The following is an 18,645-nucleotide window of genomic DNA, read 5'->3' as shown; positions in this document are numbered from 1 at the left end:
TATTATTATTATTATTATTATTATTATTATTATTATAACTACTACTACTAGAGGGACTCATGGAAATTCTACAGAATGAAAAAGAGTAAGAGAATCTATTTAAGTAAGAAAGGATGGTTTGCATTTTATTTTTATTATGCTAAGTTATTTCACTTCCAGTCACAATAATAAATTATATGATTTCAAAATTCCCTGTGCTAAGCACTTTATATTTCTCTCTTTCTCTTCACCTCTTAGTTCCACTAATCACATGAGTGACAGCATAATGCATCAGATGGCTATCTGCTCTCTCATTCACTCCTACATACCCTCTTCCTCTCTCTCATTAGCTATAGTATTATCATTATTATTATTATTATTATTATTATTCTATGAATAGGTAGAAGAATCATATAGATTAAGCTCAATAAAAGAAAATACTTTCACTATCAACATACCACCATGATCACCGCCATCATTCTCATTACTATAGTTTTCAGTAATAAAGCTCATTTCAGTTCAGCTGTTTCTTTACATCTACTTTTTGTTGCTGTCGATGTATCTCTACTCTGACAATATAAACGTTATCTGCTTCTCTCTCTCTCTCTCTCTCCTCCGTCCATCTCTCACTATCTGCCTTTCTTTAACCTCACCACCAGAACATCATGCTCTGCTAAATACTATATTCTAAACATTTCTTTTTCTCTTCACCTTTCCCTCCCCACCCTACTGCACACCATTAACACTTCTCTTACCCTCTTTCTCTCTCCCCATTTCTTTTCTCTCATTCTGTGTCTCTCTCTTCAACTAACCATTTGGCCATAGTGTATTATTATACCTTTCTCTTCTCTCTTCACATTCTTCCTCCTCTCTCTTTCACTTTCACGCCACCTCTCACTCACTTCACCTTCACCTCTCTAACTAACTAAAGTATAACGAGTGAACAAACAAGCAGACTATTATATTTCAGAGTCAATAAAATAAGTAACAATTGAGCATTGGGGTTGATGTAATTAACTTAGTCCCTCCCTTGAAATTGCTGGCTTTGTGCCAAAAAATGAAACCATTATCATTATTATTATTATTATTAATATTGTTGTTATTATCATTATTTTTTTCTTGACTATGAAGTTAAGAAGTTCACTTTATGGGTTCAATTACACTGCATGGTACTATGGTCTTGGGCAGACAACAAATGCCTTGTTGTTGAAAGATGGAGGAAATAACACTGACTCATGAGATGTTAGCAGATCAAGATTTAAAGGAACATAAAATTCAGTCACTGTTTAGCAATATGTTAGCTTCTTTAGAGTTCTTCAGACAAGAAAATCTAAAGAAATTCATGGTTGAGTACCTTATAGAAGTGAAAAATTGAAAAATAATTCAACTGAGCCACTTGGTCTTTTCAACAAGAATAACACTGAATCTCTTTTCAATATCATGAAGCCAACGCAAAAGGGTTTCGTCACACAGAAAGAGTATGGAGAAGCTATGAAAACTCTTGATATAAAAGATTATCCTAAAAATCCTAGTGATTATGAAATCAACCAGATAACCTTTCCTACATTCTCATCCATTGCCACAACTGTTTTCCACAAAGAATGAACTACTTTCAAATGTATTATTATTATTATTATTTATTGTCTTTGAACAGCTTCTAATGCTGGAGATGTACTATGGTGCCAGCTGTTCACTACCAGTGAACTAAGGTAACACCTCTTATTTTTCGAGCATCATCCAGAATATTCAAGTGGTTGCAAGCAGTGCAATTTTCTGCAAGTGCTCCACCAGAACGCAGAATTTTTACGCTACTGGTATAAATAAGCTTGTTTCGCGTTGGCAAAAGCGTGTTGATTCTGATGGTGCTTATTTCGATTAATAAAGTTTTGTCTGAGCCCCGATATGTGCATCTGAATTTAAAGGTTAAAAACCGCAAGAACTTTCTTGACAACCTAATAGATATTCAAATTAAAATCCAGAAAATGGAGATGTAGCATTAATATAATTTACTAACTGCTAAAATCCAACATATTCTCTTACAGCCGTTTCAATTTTGCCCAAAGTTTAAATAACAATAAACAAATCATTGTATTGGGCAAAATCTCATCAGAGGAGTAGAAAAGACATACTGTTAGGTTATTAGATGTTATCTTTACAAATCACCTCAAATGACATATATATATATATATATATATATATATATATCTTCATAACCATTTAACATCTGTTTTCCATGCTGGCATGGGCTGGATGGTTTAACTGAAAACTGGTAAGCTGGGGAGCTACACCAGGTTTCAATCAGATTTGGCATGGTTTCTACAGCTGGATGCCCTTAGGGTGTTGGCATTCAGCTCATGGTTGTGGATTCAATTTTTAGAACGAACAACGTGTTGTGTCCTTGAGCATGATACTTCACTTCACATTCTTCCAATCTACTGAGCTGAAAATGGGTAGTAGCCAAATGCTGGTATAGCTTTCTCTTCCTCCAGCTGTCACATCCTGAATATGCCACAGGATCAAAATATGGGAGAGTTGAGATGATGTCTATTTGAGCTCACAACTACATAGGCACCTTAATCCTTCAGCATTCAGATTACTCTGTCAAATGTAATGCTTATTTATTCACATTGATTTGAATTAATCATGTCTTATCTTGTAACTTCAAGGTGTAGATGATGTAGTTGTTTATTTTTAGAATGACATTGTAAGGTAGGTGTGAGACACCAGAATCTAGCTGGTTTAACATAAAACAATTAGAATATCTGAGTTGAATAAGGCTAAAGGGTGAAACTATTAACAAAAATATGGCATATGTCACCAAGTCATACCCATTCACTGAGTGATGGCTGGCTCTTAAAAGTGGTGGTGGATGGTGATGATGATGGAAGTAGAAGGAGAAGGAAGAGGAGAATGTGGAAGAGAGGAAGAAAATGGTGATGATGATGATGATGATGAGGAGGAGGTGGTGGATAATGACAGAAATGATACTTACACATTCTCCTCAGTCAGTTGTTTTTTGGTCAATGCCATTGGATGATTAATTGTTGTAATGCCATAATTTTGCAGCTTTGCTCCAGGTGGTAAGGAACTTCTTAGAACAATATTATTCATTATATTAACATAAATAGCAACTGATGCCCAACCTTTGTTATTGAACCAGACCTGAGAAAAGAAAAGAAGAAAATCATACAGTGAGATAATTTTTCAAAATAATTACGATGATAAATAAATGAATATCAGACAACAGGTGTTTCTTTGTTTCCTTTGGAAATAAACAAAATTTAGTTTCTTTTTATCTAGCCATTAGGAATATGTGCCTCATCTTTCTTGGAGAAGTGACGTCTTATAGAACTAATATCAGCTTTAAAGTTTAACCATTTTGATACCAACACACAATACTACCCTTGGTCCTATGATATAAAAACTTCTTGTTTTAAAGTGACTTAACATTGAGATTACTTTGTCAAGGAATGTGAAGATGCAGGCTCAAAAGCAGAGCTTTTTCCGATTGAAGTTGGATGTAGAGGATTTGTTGGACACAGTGTGAGGCGATTATTGCTATCGTTAGGCCTAACTCATCGTAAGGTAAATACCACCATGACCGATATCCAAAATACAGTGGAGAAGGCTAGCCACTGGATTTGGTTAAAAAGAGATGATGAGCAATGGCTACAAGAATATAGTGCAAAACCTGGTAATCAGTTGATCTAGCAAGCAGGGCCTCATTTCAGTGAGGAGTGCTGGTGCGCAATGATGCAGTCAAGAGGTAGTCTCTGAAATGGTGCACATTCTCTCTTGATGACCCCATAAACTTTCTAGCATCCAGTATGCAGCGCTTTCAACTGGTAACACTTGCATCTGCAAGTTGTTTACAAAATATCTATATTTGTATTGCTTTGAATTAATCATGCCTAATCTTGTAGCTGTGGGATTTTGATGACTTTTTAGAATGACATCGTAGGTAGTAGATGTGAGAAGGTGGATCTGGCCAGTTTGAACATAAAACAAAAAGAATATTTGGCCCAAAAACGACTGGCTTAAATGGTAAAGGGTTAAATTAAAATCTTCCATTAAAACTTCATGTTAATTTATGTTCCAAACACCACCTTGACAATGACAAAGTTATTTCATTAAATCCTTTATCATTTTCAAAATTAATTGAAATGAAGTTAGGGTATTTCAATAGGAATTTGATAAAATCTTATAAAATGGAAATTAAGTGTGAGTTTTACGAAAGCCAATTGTTGTTGTTGTTTAGTCACTGATCAACCTATAATCAAGAGAGATCCATCCATGACTATTCCATATTATTTCTTGACAACATGTGTGTAGGACAACAAATCCAATGTGTTCTCTGAATTGTTTTAGATGGTAGGGTACAGTCTGATCCTTATAGTAGAAAGGTGTCAGAGACCAGGATGCAAATGCACAATATAATCTTGACATTTTATCTATATCTTTTACCTTTTACTAGTTTTGGTCATTAGACTATGGCCATGTTGAGGTACTGCCTGGAATATTTTAGTTGAATGAATCAATTGCAGTTCTTCTTTCTTCAAGAAGTGGTACTTATTCAGCTGGTCTCTTTTGCTGAACCATTAAGTTACAGGGATACAAATACACCAACACCTGTTGACAAACACAGACAGAAAGACACACGACAGGCTTCTTTCAGTTTCCATCAATCAAACCCACTCACAAGGCTTTAATCAGCCCAAGGTTATAGTAAAAGACATTTGTCCAAGGTGCCATGCAGTGGGATTGAACCTGGAACCATGTGGTTGGGAAGCAAGCTTCTTACCACACAGCCACAACGCCTCTCTCTCTCTCTATATATATATATGTGTGTGTGTGTGGATATCTATATATTATGTAAAAGATGTGTGAGAAAGATACAATGTTGCCCTGATCCCTGACAAGATGCGGGTAGCCTGACTGCACTGATACAGCTACACACTTCAGGATGATGATGATAAATATGTGGCAAACATTGTGCTTCAGTTAAATGTTGAAAGCAAGTGGCTGTACAGAAGATCAAGCAAACAGTAGCTGGTTTGATTAGCCAAGGGCATTTTCTCTGCCAGTGTGGACTGGAAAGAGGCTATGGATCATGCAAAATGGCTAACAAAATACTAAATTGTAAGAATATATAAACCAAATGCTAAAGCAGAGAGAGATACTGGCACTCAACTATCAGGATACTTCTACAGTACAACTGACACATCAAAATATCTAAAAAAAAATCTCCTACCTTAGCAACGTTCTTTGTGATTAATCCCTCTAATAAGCTTTCAACACTTTTCCAGATTGTGTCATTTGCTGCAAAGTTGCTGGATGAGTTACGGGAAAGTCTGTCTATGAAACTTGTAATCTCAGATTTATTCAGTGATTTTAAAGAATTCACTTCACCAAAACTGAAGCCACCATAACTATAAAGAAGAGAGAACACATTGATGATGGATGATGGTGATAATGATGATGATGATGATGATGATGATAATAATAATCCTTTCTACAACAGGCACAAGGCCTGAAATTTGAGAGAGGAGGTTAGTCATTTACATCAACCACAGTGCTAAAATTATTTTGTCAACCCCAAAGATATGAAAGGCATAGCTGACTTTCACAGAACTTGAACTCCTAATGTAAAGATAGATGAAATTCCACCAAGCATTTTGCCCAGAGTGCTAAAAATTCTGCCAGCTTACCGCCTTAATAACAACAACAACAATGATGATAATAATAATAATAATAATAGTAATAATAATGGTTTCAAATTTTGGCACAAGGCCAGCAATTTCGAAGGTGGGGTAAGTGGATTACATTGACACCAGTGTTCAACTGGTACTTATTTTATTGACCCTGAAAGGATGAAAGGCAAAGTTGACTTCAACAGAATTTGAAATCAGAACATAAAGACAGATGAAATACTACTAAGCATTTTGTCCATTTTGACAGATTCTGTCAGCTTGTTGCTTTAATAATCCTTTCTAGTGGATACACAAGACCATGAAATTTTGGAGGTGAGGACTAGTCGATTACATTGACCCCAGTATTTCACTGGTACTTAATTTATCAACCCCAGAAGGATGAAAAGCAAAGTTGACCTCGGTGGGATTTGGACTCAGAATGTAGCAATGGGCGAAGTACTGCTAAGCATATCAGCCAGTAAGTGGAAATAGGAGCACCACAACAAACTACAGCACACAGCCAAGGCAAATAGAGCTGCACTTGGTAGTGCAGTGAAAGCACATAATGAAAATAAGACTACTGAATAATAATAACAATTTCCTTACAAAACTACCACAGTTGAATTGGCCAAATATCTTGAAACAACTAATGACTGGATGAAAATCATGAGAAACATAAGAAGCTTCTATCTTGAAGGGGAGCAAAAAGTTTGTTATTGATTTCATGAATGATATCCAGGATGAATAGCTTGAGGGAAACATGACAACTCTTGTTGCAAAGAAAGTAAAATTAATGACAAAGAAAAAAGTGCATAGAAAACTGGCTAGAAACCTCTGCATGACAAATATGTGGCCCATAGCAAATGAGCTGTTGTTGACCAGAAGCAACCCATCAATAGCTACAAAGCTCAAGACAGAGAGTGAAGGCTTCATCTTCACTGCTCAAGATCAAAGTTTATTGACCCAGAACTACCAAGCCAAGGTGATGAAAAATGAAGTAGATCCAAAGCTCCAATTCTGTATTGATGAGATTGAAATAGTAGACCACCTAATCTCTGTATGTAAAGCACCAGTAGAGTATAAATCAAAATATGACAGAATTGATCAGTATCTACACAGGTTAATATGTTGGTATTATGAAATCAAAACTGCTAACAAGTGATATGAGCATCACCCTGAGGCTGTAACTGACAGAGAAAATGTAAGAATTCTTTGGGACTTTCCAGTACATACACACAGGACCATCAAAGTTAATAAATTAGATATTGTTGTAAAAGACCAAAATAATAAAGTCTGTTTATTGATCTCATGAGTATTCCTTGTGATAATAAGATTTTGGCAAAAGAATTTGTCAAGTTCAGTAAATATAAAGATTTGCTCATAAGAAGAAGACAGAGTAAGAAGTATAGGCCACTGAATGAACCTCAGTATATTACCAGTACTTGATCAACTTTATCAAAATTTAAACTCAAGGAAAATATAGATCCATAACTAAATGCACTATTACTATGGTGTCATTATACAATGGTGTAGTGAAATAACAAACCCTAGTATATTACTGAGACCATTTCATTATCCTCAACCTATGAGGGATAGAAGGAAAAGCTGACTGTGGTAGAAATTGAACTCAAAGTGTACAGGGATGAACTAAATACTACAAAACAATTTTAGTGCAGCATTCTTCTATTTTTGATACTCCACCTTCACCACTATGCAAACAACAAAAATAATAAAAATAATCATAATAATGGTTTCTGATGTTATGTTGTTGGCACTCCATCGCTTACGACGTCGAGGGTTCCAGTTGATCTGATCAACGGAACAGCTTGCTCGTGAAATTAACGTGCAAGTGGCTGAGCACTCCACAGACATGTGTACCCTTAACATAGTTCTCGGGGATATTCAGCGTGACACAGTGTGACAAGGCTGACCCTTTGAATTACAGGCACAACAGAAACAGGAAGTAAGAGTGAGAGAAAGTTGTGGTGAAAGAGTACAGCAGGGTTCGCCACCATCCCCTGCTGGAGCCTCGTGGAGCTTTTAGGTGTTTTCGCTCAATAAACACTCACAACGCCTGGTCTGGGAATCAAAACTGCGATTCCACTGCCCTAACCACTGGGCCATTGCACCTCCACTTCTGATGTTAACACAAGATAAAATAATGATATGAACAGATTTAAGTATGAGTCTAGTACTCATTGTGAAAGTATTAGGGGATGGAGCATGGAAAGCAAAGTCTGGACCCAAGCAGGATTTGAACCCAGAATGTAGAGAAATGTAAATAAATAGAGCAAGGCATACACTACTGTTCTGTTACTTCATTACTACAACAAGAACAACATCAATAATATCCATGATAATCATACTCAAAAAAATATATGAATTTTTTTGTAATTAATGAAAAAAGATTTTAAGAACTCTTATCTAAAAAAAAAAAAATTTATCAATGAAATAAGATTACATTATAACTTTTCAATTAGTTTTATCTCCAATAATTTTCAGATTTCATATTTTAAGATGTATGTGCAGTTTGCCAACTAGATTTGAACTAGGAACCTTTATAACTTAAACTAAGAGAAATAATGTGTTTTTACACCAGGCCACTACTGCATTTACATATCATCAAGTCATTTCAGATATTTAGACAATAGATAAATAAATAAAATCAGAAAAGGAGAAAAATGAAAAAGATCAGATGAAAATATGGTCATTAGCAGAGTTTAAATAGTTTGATAGACATGAGAAGTATGGATCAGTGAATAATATTAGATTCACTTCAAAAGACTCAGATGTCAATGTTGAAGCTAAGTATAAAAGTAGTAAATAAGTAATAAAATAGTATAAAGTAGTAGTAATGCAGTAGAAAAGTAAATGTACTTTGAAGGCTGACAAATTACATTACAAGAAAGTATTAAGAAATAAGTATTTTCAGTACCGTTTTTTAACATATTCCATAGTTGTTTTTACAATCCAATCAGAAATATTACGTCCAGTCATGTTATACATGATATCTGTTTCAGATATAAGTTTTGCAGGGGGTTGAGGATAGGCAGGATCTACAGAGAAAATTGATTTGGTAATTATTTGTAAAGTAGTCAACGTCTGAAGTGACTTATATGAGGGGTTGCTGAAAAGTTCACGGCTTCAAGGGTATAGCAAAAGGCCTGGTTGGAGGTCCAACCTTCTGAGTTCTTTTAAAGGGTTTCAAAAACCTGAAGGACTAAGTGAATCTGAGAGGGGAGTATCATCATCATTGTTTAACATGCGTTGAATAAAATCATAATAAACTGATCCTCCTGCATTTTCTTTTACCCAAAGCCAGGAACTTTTCAGCACTCCCTTGTAAAAGATGATAGCTTTGGAGCCACTAAATGATATAAATAAAAACAATAAATCCCAACTTGAAACTGTAATATATAACTTAACTGCAATAAAAATGATCACCAATAAGGATTATTTGAAATCTTGGGATTTATTCAACTTTTAAATTCATTCACAAATATGTGTATTTCCCAAATCACATAAAACACTAACAGCATATATGTACATTTCACATTTTCCTGTTATCTTTAGTTTTAAAATGATCAGCACAATTTTTTGCTAAAATAATTTTTTAAAGAATTATCTTCTGCTCTGAATTCATGTTAATACTGGTTTCAAATTCTGATACAAGGCTAGAAATTTTATGGGAGGGTTTAAGTCAATCATATCAACGCCAGTGCTCAACAGGGAATTTATTCTATGGACCATGAAAGGACGAAAGACAAAGTCAACCTCAGTGGGTCTTGGACTCAGAATGTAAAGATGGACAAAACGTCACCAAGAATTTTGCCCAGCAAGCAAATGCTTTGAACAGCTTGACACCTTAATTCATGGTTGGAATTCCGATCTTGAAATTGTGCTGTGTGCCCGAGTCGGATATATTATTTTACACTGCGCCAGCACACTCAACTGACAGAAATAAACGCTAAGATTGACTGAGCACCTGGTAAACAACAAGTTAGTACTGAGTATTAATAAGTCATTGGTACAACCAAAAGCCTTCAGGTATGAGAAGGTATACATTCAGCAGTGAACTGCTATATCATATCTTTACCTTTTAATCTTTCATATTAACAGCCTATTTCCTTAGAAACAAACACACGTGTTTTACACTACATTTCATTCCTCCTTAAATTTTCATACAGATATAATTCACATGCAATTTAGACACCTCAAATCATGTCTGTACTCGATCCATGAATAGAGATAAGAATATTTTCAATGTATTAATATTTACTATAAATGGTAGTTTCAAATTTTGGCACAAGGCCAGCAATTTTGGGGGAAGGGGCTAAATCGATTACATCAAACCCAGTATTTAACTGGTACTTATTTTATCGACCCTGAAAGGACGGAAGGCAAAGTTGACCCAGGTGAAATTTGAATTCAGAATGTTAAAGACAGATGAAATGCTGCTAAACATGTTACCCAGCATGCTAATGATTCTGCCAGTTTGCTGCCCTAATATTTACTATAAATATTAATGTCAAAGTAGATAAAAAATTGTCAAACTTAGGTTATATTCAGGTATGTCAATCCATACCTTGTGTTATTATTTAGAGGTCTTCACCTTAGCTAATTTATTAACCACATGGAATGAATCTTAAAACTTAAAAAAAAATATCTAGAACAATACTTATAATATCACTAACTATATTGAACATTAATTATTATAAAGTGCTTACGAACCTTTAGGACAAACCTGTACTCCGGTTTCACAAGAGCAGTTTATTAATGTGTCTGGCATAAGGTTGGAAGAAGTCCAGTAAGAAGTTTTATACTGACAAGGGTATCCACTAGAAGACAAAAAGAAAAAAGCACAAAATTATTATTTATAATATTTACACATAATTAAAACCATCAACAGTTTTATTTAAAAAATTTTTTCTATAGTCAAAATAGATAGGATAATTCAAAAACATTTAGGTATTATCATTTATTGCTGTAATAAATATCCCTCATAACCAACCCTAATACTGGAAATGGAAGTGACATGTGTAGGTTGAGGCAAATAAAGAAATATACCCAGGACACATGCCTGAGAATTCAATACTTCAGCAGTAATAAAGAAATTCTGGAAAAAAAAATGGTGACTATGCAATGATTGAAACTTCTCATATTAACAATAAACTGCATTTTTTTCTTATTGCCTACCTTAGTTTCTTAAATAAACAAAACTAAACTAAAAAACATAAACAAACAGAGAAGCATGTTAAGCAATTTCATTGAGGTAGCTTCAAATTGAAAAAGAAAATGTGATGCCTCTGAATTACAAGTATAATACTAAAATTATATTCTGGCTTTCATAAAATAATAGAAAAATCTTTTATTTCTTTTATAAAAAGAAACAACTTTCTTTGATGTCCTGCTGCCAAAGGATAAATTCAAAAATATGTATTTAAGTGTGTAAACATTTTTCTCTACAATTCAAAATTATATCACATAAAGAAAACAAAAATTAAAAATGAAATAATATTAAAAAGAATATTTTTCAAATTTCCATTTTTAATAAGCTAAATAGTGAAAGATGGTATTAAGATGGAAACAATACTTAAATCAAAACATCTCATTTTCAAATTTTAAAACATTTGAAGCAAAAGGTATGAAGGAAGAAATGTTTATTATTTTCAGAACACATTTACAAAACTATAAATAGATACAGCATGTGCATTCTGTAAGTAGTAAGAAATTCTGGCTTTCACTGAGACAAATTTTATTTGATTTCTAATGATTTTTAGCTTGAATATTCCTTATGTGTGTAAAAATAAGTATGTATATAAATAAATGCTTTATTTCCTTGAGATATAAGAGATGCTAAATTAATCAAAGGTAGATAGCACTAAATTGAAAGACATGAACTGTTAAAAATAAAAGTGACAAGAAGGCATCTACATATACTAAAATGTGCACACAAGCACAGACAGTCTGCTGATAAAGATACTAATCATATGAAAAATCCAACAAACCACCTATATGTACCTATACACCTGCCACCATATAGGCATAAACACGTGTATATGTACATACACACAAATACACATCTCCAAAAAAATAAATGCACCAACAAAAGTTTGGAGATGATGAGACTGACTTGGAGTAATAAGGGTATGTCACTGGTAAGGTCATAAACAGTGATGGTGGGACTAACAAATATGCTGATTGATAGAATGACGAATCAAGCAATAAATTGGTTAATTTATTAATTGATTAACTAGCTGACTAATAATAACAGAAAGAAGTAAAATAGAAGCAGTGCATGCATTTCATCCACACACATAATCATACAAATACATGCACACACATATATAGACATATGCATATATATGTGTATGTGTGTTTTAAATATATGTATATACACATAGGATACAATAATTCATAGAACTGAAATTAAACATAAAAAATGAGATAAGTGAATTGAAAAATTTTAAATTTTAAATTTTAAACTGAAAAACTGCTCTTTTTATTAAATGTCAAAATATTTTATTCTAAGTTAAGGATGGCAGGGCATCAAATAATATCTTTTTAAACATAATGAACAACTTAAACTTAAGATGATTTTAAAAGAAATAAAATTCAATTTTTAATTCATGAAATATTATATTTGAGTTGCTGAGTTTATATTCATATATCATTATAGAAGATCATTCTTTTATAATTACAGCAACAACATAAGAGATTTGAAATGCACATCACGAGGTTTTCACTCAAATTATACTAAATATATACGTAAATATATAATAATAATATTAGGGATAAAAATCCAAATTTACAGGTAAAAACTCAGTTAAATTCAATTTATTAAAAATTAAAATTAAATTAAGTTTCACAGTATAAAATATAAATATAAATATATAGTTACTTGGTTCTTTTCCCTAAAACTATATATGTAAATATATATGTATGTAATGCACACACACACACACACACACACACTAATATTTGCTAAAATTTTTATACTTACTCAAGTGAATATATACTTTTGTTCATACATCTGTTACCAATTCCAACTCTTGACAATAACATTTGTTCCAAATTTTGTGTAATATTGTTATATGGAGCATCATTACTTTTAGGAGAAAATATGAAAAATTTATATTATTAATTCAAGAAAGCTACAATAATTCATCTATAAAAATAAATGAGATATGTGAATTGAGAGATTTTCAATTTAAAATTTCACACAAAAAAACCTGATTTTTAAATTTCATTTTATGGCAAAATATTTTATTCTAATGTGGGATGAGGGACATTAAATAATGTTTTTTAAACACAATTAGCAATTTAACCTTAGGAAGACTTTAAAAAAGAAAAATTCAATTTCTACTTCATAAGATATTATCATTATTATTATTATAGACATTGCACAGTATACAATATAGTGAGATTGTTGATTGAAGATATTGTATCTACTGGGGATTTGTACTGTTTATCAAGTCACAAGGACCTCAGACACACAGTACTTTATGCAATATGCATGCAGTTCCAAGTAATTCTGACTTTTGTAGGGTATTTCTAAGATTTTCAGATGCTTTTTTCAGATTGGGTGGTATTGAACCCAATGATCCGATGACAATAAGGATAACATAAGGACCAGTTGAGTACTGGGGTTGATTTCATTGACTTACCCCCACCCCCAAATTACTGGTCCTGTGACAAAATTTGGAATCAATATATTTACGTATGTTCCTTTTTCTTATGGTTCTGATAAAATATTTGATCTGGAATCAAATACTGAAACAGATAGTGCTTATTTTTGTAGAATCATGTTTGTTATTTTCCATTCTAACAAACTCATGCACTGTTTGCTATATATTCACATCTTTGTTATCGGTGTTGCTGTTAACCCCAGGTCAGACCTATTTAAGTAGACTTACGATCAAAGGTATTCCATCTATGAGGATCTCATTGAGTGTAAAGCATCTTCACGATAGAAGAAGAAATGTAGTAATGATGAAATATGAACAATTTGTGGGAGCATTATGTCCATGCCTATCAACTAATCAATTCTCTTCAATACTGATAATAATCTTTAAAACAAATAAAAGAAAAATGCCAACTTGAAAAACCTACCTGAAAAACATATATAAGTGACGATCATTTTCGACAGGAACATAATGCCATGGATGGAGAATTAATGGTGGTTCCTCACTGTATGTGGGAATTATCATAGCCAGAATCATGGCAAGCAAAACAAAAGCAGCAGGTAATAAGATCTGCAAGAGAAGAATTCAGTTTAAATATAAAGAGAATAGTGATAGAGAAATGAGACATTATTCTCAAAACATTTAAGAATTCTGAATATAATATAAAATAATAATATTATTATTATTGAGTGAGAGAGCAGTGCATGCCATCAAAGTGACACTAGGGTAAAAAATATATGACACACAGTATACCCATCATGACCATCCATCTGATAAGGGTACACCAGGCACATGCATCACAACCATATGTGTGCAACATGGTGATCTCATATCAAGGTTAACAGTGCATGACCTTGGAGGTGGGGCCCAATTAGAATTTTCTGCAGGTTGAGTAGCCCAGCCAGCTCAAAAGGTCCCTGAATAAGGGATGTTTAATGATGTTGAACAAAACACCTATGTTTCCAAAAGTGAATTATCCAAACCTCAAATAATTCCACTCAATACATGGCTATGATGCTCCCCCACTACTTCTGCTTGTGATCAGAGATGCACATATTGTCAGCCACTAAGGGACATGCTCAACTGGTTAAGGTCAAACAAATGACAAGCAAATCTGTGGTGTTGAGCAGAATATTTGTTGTAGCCCATCTTTTATACCAAGACAAAATAATGTACATGATAACACTTCCAATCAGTCGAGAAGCCATGAGAGCCACTGCCTGATACTGCATCTATTATTGTCATTATTATTATTATTATCATCATCATCATCATCATCATTTAAAGCAGCGAACTGGCAGAATCGTTAGCACACTAGGCAAAATGCTTAGCAGCATTTCGTTTATCTTTATGTTTTGAGTTCAATTTCTTTTCTACTCTAGGCACAAGGCCTGAAATTTTTGGGTAGAGGGCCAGTCGATTAGATCAACCCCAATATGCAACTGGTACATAATTTATCAACCCTAAAAAGATGAAAGGCAAAGTCGACTTCAGCGGAATTTGAACTCAGAACGTAAAGACAGACAAAATACTGCTAAGCATTTTGCCTGGCGTAGCTCACCACCTTGTTTTGAGTTCAAATTCTGCCAATGTCAACGTTGCTTTCATGCTTTTGAAGTCAATGAAACAAGTTCCTATTGAATACTGGGGTTGATATAATTGACTTAATTCCTCCTTGAAATTTCTGGCCTTGTGCCAAAATTTGAAACCATTATTATTATTATGAAAATGGTGGATTGGAAGAATTGTAAGAACATTAAGCATAATGCCTTGCAATATTTATTTCAGCTCTTCACACACTGAGTTCAAATCCCATTGGGATCCATAAAATAAAGTACTACTCAAGTGCTTTATTGATATCGATGCCAGCCCCCACCTCCCCGACTGGCTTTTGTACTGGTAGCACATAAAAAGCATCATCCAAACGTGGCCAATGCCAGTGCCGCCTGACTGGCTCCCATGCCGGTGGCATGTAAAAAGCACCCACTACACTCTCAGAGTGATTGACATTAGGAAGGGCATCGAGCTGTAGAAACATTGCCAGATCAGATTGGAGCCTGGTGGGGTCTCCTGGCTTGCCAGTCCCCAGTCAAACTGTCCAATCCATGCCAGCATGGAAAACAGATGATAAACGATGATGATGATGATTATATGATAGTTTAGGCTGTTATTTGAGCAGGCTGAGAAACAATGTAGAAGATGATAATTAACATAAAGAGATGCGTGCATCTAGGAGAATCCATTTGTGCATGCTTCACAACAATTAAGAACAAGTGAAACTGAACCTACTTCACAGATAAAGCCCTTCTTGCTTCTGCGCTGGTAATGGAATCTTTTCTTTAGAAGTGCTATGAATTGTTGGCAGGTTAATTGCCAACCAGTAACTTTGTAGGACCCTTCGCCCTGACAGGCTTCCATCTCATCCTTTGTTTCTTGATCTGAATGATAACAACAACAACAACAACAACAGTAAAATAGAAAGCTCACTGTATAGCTAAGGGATAATTCCTTAGGAAAATATTTAATGTGATGTAAAACAATTTTGAAATTGAGCAAAGGAGTGAGGAGTGTACAGGGATGCAGCAAAAGAAAGAGAAACCAACAGACAAACGAGCAGAATGTTTATCAAATTACTGAAATGAGACAAATTCAATTTCATTGGGATTCTTTATTTCCATGTAATAAAGGTTACATATTCTGTGGTTAGATCATTTACACACTATGATTATCTATTAATTTTCAACCAGTGATTTGACACTATATATACATATAAAAGACACTATATATATAAAAGACATATGTATAATAATTTATTATAATTTTATTAAATTTGTCAGCCACCACCATTTTAATGTTCACTTTTTCATGCTTGCATGAGTCAGATGGAATTTGTTGAGGCAGATTTTCTATGATTGGATGCTCTTCCTGTTGCCAACCAACAACTGTCTTCCAAGTAAGGTAATATTTCCTCATGGTCAGGCATGTTTTCACAAAAGATTGGAAATGAAGGATCCTGCTTGTGTGATGGTTACGCTTATTCACAACCATCCATGATGCCAACACAAAGAGGCAAATACATACACATGCATAAACACATACATATATAAACATATATATATCACTACCTTCCTTTTGCCTCCTTCAGCCATTTCCTCTATAGTAAGACACCTGTATTTTGGAGTACCACATGAACTTCCAGCTCACTGGATCCTGTTAACTCATCCAAGCCATAACAGTATGGAAAACAGATGTTAAATGATGATGAGGTCGATATATATATCATCATCATCATCGTTTAACATCCATCTTCCATGCTGGTTTGACAGGAGCTGGTAAACTGGAGGACTATTCCAAGCTCCACTGTTTTGGCATAGTATTTATGGATGGCAGACGAGATGCTTTTTACATGGACTCAGCACTGCCAAGGTCACCAAGTAACTTGCAAGATAAAGATCCTTTGAGAGTAGGGTGGTATTGAAGGTGGTGACTTTGTGCCAGGTGATGAGAGGGATAGAAACAAGTATATGTAAGCATGTACACACACACACACACATATACAGGTCGTTGTTGACTTACGACCACAATTGGTTGTAATCGATTTGGTCATAAGTTGGCCTATAGGCCTACATAGTTTTGTTTTATTTTCTTACATTCTTAAGGTACATTCTCAGGTAAAAGTCATACACAGCATTCTGTATTATACTATTAAACTGGCGTTAGTCAAAAGTTTCAGAGTCTCAAGCAGTCGTCATATAAACAAATACGAGGTTGCCTCGATGTCTCCACGATAGGATAAGTCATCCAACACAGTGCCGATCGATAACCAAACCTAGGAGAAGCGTTTGTTAGCTCACATCATCTGTACATGGGTCCATTAGATTTCAACTGGACTATTTATTATTGCTGCCAGGAGTTGGCAAGCTAATTGTCATAAAGTCAAATAGGTCATAAGTCAGATAGGTCGTTAGTCAACAACCTGTATGTGTATATATATATATATATATATATAGATAGATAGATAGATATATACACATAAATATATAGTTTTATGGAAAAGAACCGAGGTTCATGAACTCATAGATGAAAATCCACTGTCACATATAGAAAAATTAATAAGTAAAAGCACAATAAATAAGTAAATATCATAAGCATACATATACATACATACACTCATACATTAATTTTTCTATATGTGACAGTGGATTTTCATCAATGAGTTCATGAACCTTGGTTCTTTTCCCTAAAACTATATATTTATATATATTTAATACTGAGAAACTTAATTTAATTTTAATTTTTATAAATTGATTTTAATTGAGTTTTTACCTGTTATTTTGGATTTTTATCCCTAATATTATATATATATATATATATATATAAATGACAGGTTTCTTTCAGTTTCCATCTACTAAATCCACTCACAAGACTGAGGCAGAAGACACTTGGAAGTGAACTTCATAACCACACAATCACACCTCTGCTTATCAAAACCATGTGATAGGGAAGCAAACTTCATAACCAAATGGTCATAAAGGTATTAGAAAATATTTAGACTTGCTGTAAAAGTAGTTATTTAAAACTGAGTTAATATTTTATCTGTGCTAGGGTAGGTTTCTCTGTAAATATGAAGAGAAAGAGTCTTCGGTAATTCATCTTCATTAATAATTGCTAACACTCTAACAAAGTGATCATATTTTTATAAAACAAAGATATTCATTTAAGAGCAAAACACATAGAATCTTTGTCAATTTCAACAGCCCTGGATATATCAAAATACCAAGGAAAAATTTTTTCCAGAAAAACAGAAGAATCAGTCTGTATGGTAAGTAGTTTTACTTGAAAATATTACTGAGCAAACTTAGGGATTATATAGATGGCTACAGAGCTATACTAAAATAAAGAATCAGTAAGACACTATTATATAAGTTTTATCTAATTAACCAGTATCTGTAGAAACTTCATAAAATGTACAAAGGCAGCTGTCAAAGACTGGAATAGCCATAGAATCTCATGATGATGACGATGATGATCATGATATAAATTAAGATTTTCATTGTAAATAGAGTTTGAAATAATACATATTTAATAAATCATAGATAATAATGAAAAGCCACTTTCAAAGAAGTAGACAATCATGATTCAAATATTAATTATGGTTTTAGTTTGCCACAAGAGATACTGGTATTAGTCCATTGATAAGTGACGTGTTATTAAAACCTTGACCATAAAACATGAATTTCATACAATATGTACTATATTGACAATGCAATCAAGTTGATTAAATAGCCATC

General features: G+C 33.6%; 1 protein-coding gene and 1 pseudogene across 2 annotated transcripts in view; one reads left to right on the top strand and one right to left on the bottom strand.

The window, feature by feature from the left end:
* The window catches only part of LOC106884520 (phospholipid-transporting ATPase ABCA1), a 287,667-nt gene that overhangs the window by 74,979 nt on the left and 194,043 nt on the right, over positions 1-18,645 (bottom strand). For both annotated transcript variants that reach the window (XM_052969717.2, XM_089355446.1), the window contains exons 29-35: positions 15,644-15,792; positions 13,782-13,924; positions 12,673-12,777; positions 10,401-10,507; positions 8,605-8,725; positions 5,231-5,408; positions 2,972-3,141 (exon numbers count right to left, since the gene is read on the bottom strand). In XM_052969717.2, coding sequence (XP_052825677.1) covers positions 2,972-3,141; positions 5,231-5,408; positions 8,605-8,725; positions 10,401-10,507; positions 12,673-12,777; positions 13,782-13,924; positions 15,644-15,792 — 973 coding nt within the window. The remainder of the gene's footprint in view (positions 1-2,971; positions 3,142-5,230; positions 5,409-8,604; positions 8,726-10,400; positions 10,508-12,672; positions 12,778-13,781; positions 13,925-15,643; positions 15,793-18,645) is intronic.
* LOC149134717 (uncharacterized) lies at positions 1,193-2,674 on the top strand (annotated as a pseudogene).

This window comes from Octopus bimaculoides, chromosome 7, assembly GCF_046866305.1.
Source record: "Octopus bimaculoides isolate indiv1 chromosome 7, ASM4686630v1, whole genome shotgun sequence".
Classification (NCBI taxonomy): Eukaryota; Metazoa; Mollusca; class Cephalopoda; order Octopoda; family Octopodidae; genus Octopus; species Octopus bimaculoides.
The sequence above is the reverse complement of the archived record's forward strand: the minus strand, read 5'-3'. Positions and strand labels throughout refer to the sequence as shown.